The sequence below is a fragment of the Rhododendron vialii genome, chromosome 3a (assembly GCF_030253575.1).
Source record: "Rhododendron vialii isolate Sample 1 chromosome 3a, ASM3025357v1".
In the NCBI taxonomy this organism is placed as follows: Eukaryota; Viridiplantae; Streptophyta; class Magnoliopsida; order Ericales; family Ericaceae; genus Rhododendron; species Rhododendron vialii.
Window position 1 is genome coordinate 17217088 of NC_080559.1, and position 4916 is coordinate 17222003.

The 4916-nt window shown below is 45.4% G+C and overlaps 1 protein-coding gene across 1 annotated transcript; it reads left to right on the plus strand.

Annotated features, from left to right (window-relative positions):
* Positions 1–257: 257 nt before the first annotated feature.
* LOC131321165 (uncharacterized) lies at positions 258–1580 on the plus strand. Its single transcript, XM_058352172.1, has 2 exons — positions 258–715; positions 803–1580. Exons 1-2 carry the CDS (start codon positions 258–260, stop codon positions 1578–1580), a joined length of 1236 nt encoding a protein of 411 aa, XP_058208155.1.
* The last annotated feature ends 3336 nt before the right edge of the window (positions 1581–4916 follow it).

The window sequence follows — 4916 nt, forward strand, 5'->3', positions numbered from 1 at the left end:
GAGCCGCTACGACCTTGCTGCACAACATGATCCACAAGGAAGTAGAGGTTTACATTGACGACATGATTGTCAAAGCAAAGGAGCAAGAAGGGCACTTACTTGCATTCAGGAAGTTCTTCGAGAGAATCAGAAAGTACAGGATGCGTCTTAACCCAGCTAAATGCACATTTGGGGTCACAGCCGAAAAAATGCTTGGATTCATGATTACCACTTGAGGTATTGAGGTCGATCCATCAAAAATCAAGGCTATTCTAGAAATGGAGCCGCTGCGGTCCGAAAAGGATGTAAGAAGCTTCCTCGGCAAGGGGCAGTTTATCAGTCGGTTCATTGCCAAGTTAACTTCAACCTGTGAACTAATTTTTCACCTACTCAAGAAAGGTGTGTCATTCAGACGGGACGACAAGTGCCAGAAAGCTTTTGAGGTAATTCGAACTTATTTGCAAAACCCACCGGCACTAACACCCCCCACATCAGGAAAACCTTTGATCCTATACCTGTCAGTCAGTCCGTCCTCTATGGGGTGTATGTTGGCACAGGAAGGAGATGATGGAATTGAAACAACTATCTACTATCTGAGCAAAAAGATGGTTGGATATGAAGAGCGTTATACTCCGTTGGAAAAGATATGTTGGGCACTTGTCTGGGCTTTCAAGAAATTGAGACATTATATGCTAGCCTACCCAGTAAGGCTAATTTCTCGAATGGATCCCCTCAAGTACCTATTTGAGAAATCGGCTCCTATAGGAAGGATGGCATGATGGCTACTGATGTTAGCAGAATTTGAATTAAAATATGTCACCAGGAAGTCCGTAAAAGGAAGAGCTGTTGCTGAATTCTTAGCTGACTGCCTAGTTGAAAGAGGTGAAGATGCCGAGTTTAAGTTTCCCGATGAAGACATAATGACTATAGCAGAAGATGTTTGGAAGTTGTACTTCGACGGGGCTGCTAATCAGAAAGGGTTTGGAATTGGCATGTTGCTAATAGCACCCGATGGGTCCCACATTTCACTCGCATTCAAGCTAAATTTTGAAGTCACCAACAATCAAGCAGAGTACGAGGCATGCATTGTAGGTATGGAAGCAACAATCGAAATTGGTATAAAGAAATTGGAAGTGATGGGAGACTCCAACTTGGTAGTGTCGCAGGCTAATGGTGAATGGAAAGTCAAAGAAGAGAAGTTAAAGCCATACCATCAAGATGTAGAGGATCTCATTTCTCTATTCAATAAGGTAACTTTTACTCATGTACCGAGGCTCAAGAATCAATTTGAGAATGCCTTGGCAATGCTAGCATCCATGGTTGAGATTCCTATCGGTGTAAAACTAAGGCCAATTATGATCGAACAAAGGGATACACCGGTATATCATCATGTCATGGTCGTTGATGAGCCTGATGATGGTCACCCTTGGTATTATGACATTTGGAGATTCATGGAAAGAGGAGAATACCCCATTGGAGCGAGCAAGAAAGACAAAATCTCTCTCCAGAGGATGGCAGCCCAATACATCATTTGCGGGGTCGGAGGTCGCACTGCGGTGTGCACAAGTTATGCATCCATGGAGCCAAAGCCAAAAGGGTAATGGAAGAAATTCACAAAGGTGTGTGGTCTTCACATGAATGACATGATGCTCGCCAAGAAGATCCTCAGGCAAGGATATTTTTGGTCCACCATGGAGACAGAATGTGTGGAATACGTGCGGCGATGTCACAAATGCCAGATCTATGCCAACAAAACTCATGTCCCACCTTCTGAACTGCATCAAATGACCTCACCATGGCCTTTTTCAGTATGAGGAATCGACGTCATCGGAAAGGTCGTGCCAGCAGCATCTAACGGTCATAAATTCATTTTGGTGGCCATTGATTACTTCACAAAATGGGTAGAAGCTGCTTCTTACGCCATTCTAACCGCAGTTCAAGTTGCACACTTTATTAAGCAAAATGTCATCTACTGGTATGGAGTCCCTCAGGCGTTCATATCTGACAATAGGGTTCATTTCAAGGAAAGAGCTAGGGAAGTCTTGGACGAGTTCCAGATCCAAGTACATAAGTCCACAACCTACCGACCACAGACCAACGGAGCCGTGGAAGCAGCTAACAAAACAATCAAAGCCATTCTAGAAAAGACCATTCAATCCACAAGAGATTGGCATGAGCAGTTGCCGCTAACTTTGTGGGGGGTATCGCACGTCCGTACGTACACCAAAAGGGGCAACCCCTTACTCTTTGGTCTACGGTATGGAGGCTGTACTTCCCATTGAGTTGGAAGTTCCATTTCTTCGGACTATGATCGAGTGCGAAGTGCAAGAAGCAGAATGGTTAAGCAATAGGGTCGAAGAACTCATGTCATTTGATGAACGGAGGCTGAGAGCTCTTTACCACATTCAAGGATATCAGAGAAGGATCGCGCGCACGTTCAATAAGAAAGTAAAGCCTAGGGACTTGACAGAAGGCGATATGGTTTTAAAGGAAATCCGAGCACCAGTTTACGATCCACATGGAAAGTTCCGACCAAAGTGGTCCAGTCCGTACATCATCAAGACTATCCGGTCCGAAAGAGCTACGCAGCTCATTGACTTAGATGGAAACGAGTTTTCAACTTTGGTTAACCTGGATCAACTCGAGCGTTACTATCCCTGAGAGAAGCTCGCTGGGCTGAAAATCGCAAGGGTGGGCAGTCCCAGGAAAAAATTAGAGCAAAAGCCTGCTAGGTTAAAAACCCATAAGGGCATCCTAGGCAAAAATTAAGGCATACAACAAATGAGCTCGCTAGGCCGAAAACCCGAAAGAGCGATACTAGGCAAAATTTAGAGCGCAAAAGGAGAGTATCGAAACCGGAGTGCACCCTACCTTGAACTACGTTATGACCTGATTCCTTTGCAACAAGGATATGTAGGCAGCCTCACTCTGAGGCCCAGTTACAATCAATCAAAATAAAAATCCAGGTTGAATTCGAAAACGCTGAATCAAAGAGGGGGAAACCCTCCGCGACTCATTTTATTATAATAACTGCTTCTAATACATAGGGCTGAGCATGGCTTTCAAAAACAAAAAAGTGCAATATGATGGAACCGAGTCCACAATTTATTCTACTGTCAGGATAGTAAGATTGAGTCAATTTCCTTGAGCCCCAGCCCTCGCGGCGATATCCCTCCTGAGCCATTTTCGATAATTTTCGCATGCTATCGCAGACGAGTAAGGATGCGCATCGGTCACCTCGCAAGTCCTCCAGAATCGCTGATAGTTGCAAAGAATGGAATGGCGAAAGAAAGGCAGAACAACGTTTATCATAACCTCTGTAGGTGCCTCTTGTCTAAGACCGAGCTGACGCTGAATTTGGTAGGGAATATAGAAGGTGAAAGCCTCCAAACCAGCAAGGACGACCCATTGGGGGCCCATGAAGTGCACTGTCATAGGTGGAAGGTCTAGCCATGGACACCTCCAAGAAATAGTCTCAGCCCACAAACGCTTGAAGAAGATGACCCATTCAGAAACTCGTCTGTCCGCAAACTCAAAGCATTGTAGAGATAACAACCTAGCCTCATACGCCCAGTTGCTAGGAGGGATGGTAGCATATTCACTTTGCCACAAAGCCAAATCTGCAAAAGAGAGAAAAATAAGTAAGAAACTGTAGAAAGCCAAGCCGAGCGCTGAGGTAAAATGAGAACGTGTGAAAAATCTGAAAAAGGAGAGCTGAGTGAGAAGCCAATCTGTAGGAGGAGAGGACTACCCCTGAAAGTCTCGGTCTCTCCAGAGCGAACCTTGTCCGAACCCATCAATGTCTAAGCCAAGACCATCGGGATCACATCCTTTCGGGCCTCGATCTGAATGGCAACACTAACTAATGCCGAGCTGGCATGACCGGTGGAGGGAACCAAGAGGTAAGCCGCAAGCAGGCACATGCAAAGGGCAGTCATGCGCCAAGTTTGATAGGTCATGTCTGCAAGATCACCGGGAGAAGAGAACATCTCAATAAGTCGCATTACGTTGAGATGACCATTGTTAACTAAGTAGCGGGCACCACCACCATTCAATCTAAGAACTGCAGCCAAAACCTTATAGATGCTCTCACGTACAAGAGGGATGATGACTTCCCCCGAGCCAAAGCCGCCGACGTACGCACGAGGCTCTTGCTCGCCAAAACGGAACACATGGACCTCCAGATCCCAAAAGCTCGCAGCTGCCTTCAAAGTTCAGGGCGGAGATGGATGTTGAGAAGGTATCTCATGGAGTAAAGGCCATGCGCCCGGAAGTTGAGCCAATCAACGCCCTTCATTGAAACCAACTATGGGCAAAGCGAACCAGTGAGAGAAAGTGCCATTTGGGAGAAGGGAGAGTTTTAGAAAGAGAAGACTTGAGTGGGGTGAGAATCATTTGAAGTTGAAGGTCTGGATTTATAGGAAGAATGGATGGGACAACTTCAACTTTCAAAGAGCCTCGGGCATCGAAAAGTACAAATTTTTCATGAGTCTTGCATAGGAAAAAGCTTGGTCGTAGCATAGAAGCACAATGCAGACATGCATTGGCTTAAAAATGCTACTGTATAGGTCAAACTTCAACCATCATGCAATCTGTCTTAGGAAACAGCAAAATGCAGACTGTCAGGAAAATAACCACGCGCGGCATAATGGAAAAACGTGCGGCATATCGAATCCGGGAAATCAGCACGGTGTCGCATTGATACCCCGCGAGACCTTACGACATAACGCATGGCGTTTTGAAGAGACGCACAACATATTATGTCTGCATTTCTGCAATTTTTGATAGCAAAGGTATGGAATGCATTTGAGGCATCATGGGGCATCACCAACCACCAGAACGCACTCCAACAAGTATTTGGGACTTTAGGGATGTTTCGCTTCAGGTCAACTCTCGAAATTCGAGGTTGTAGTACAAAAGGTTAATAAAATCCCATT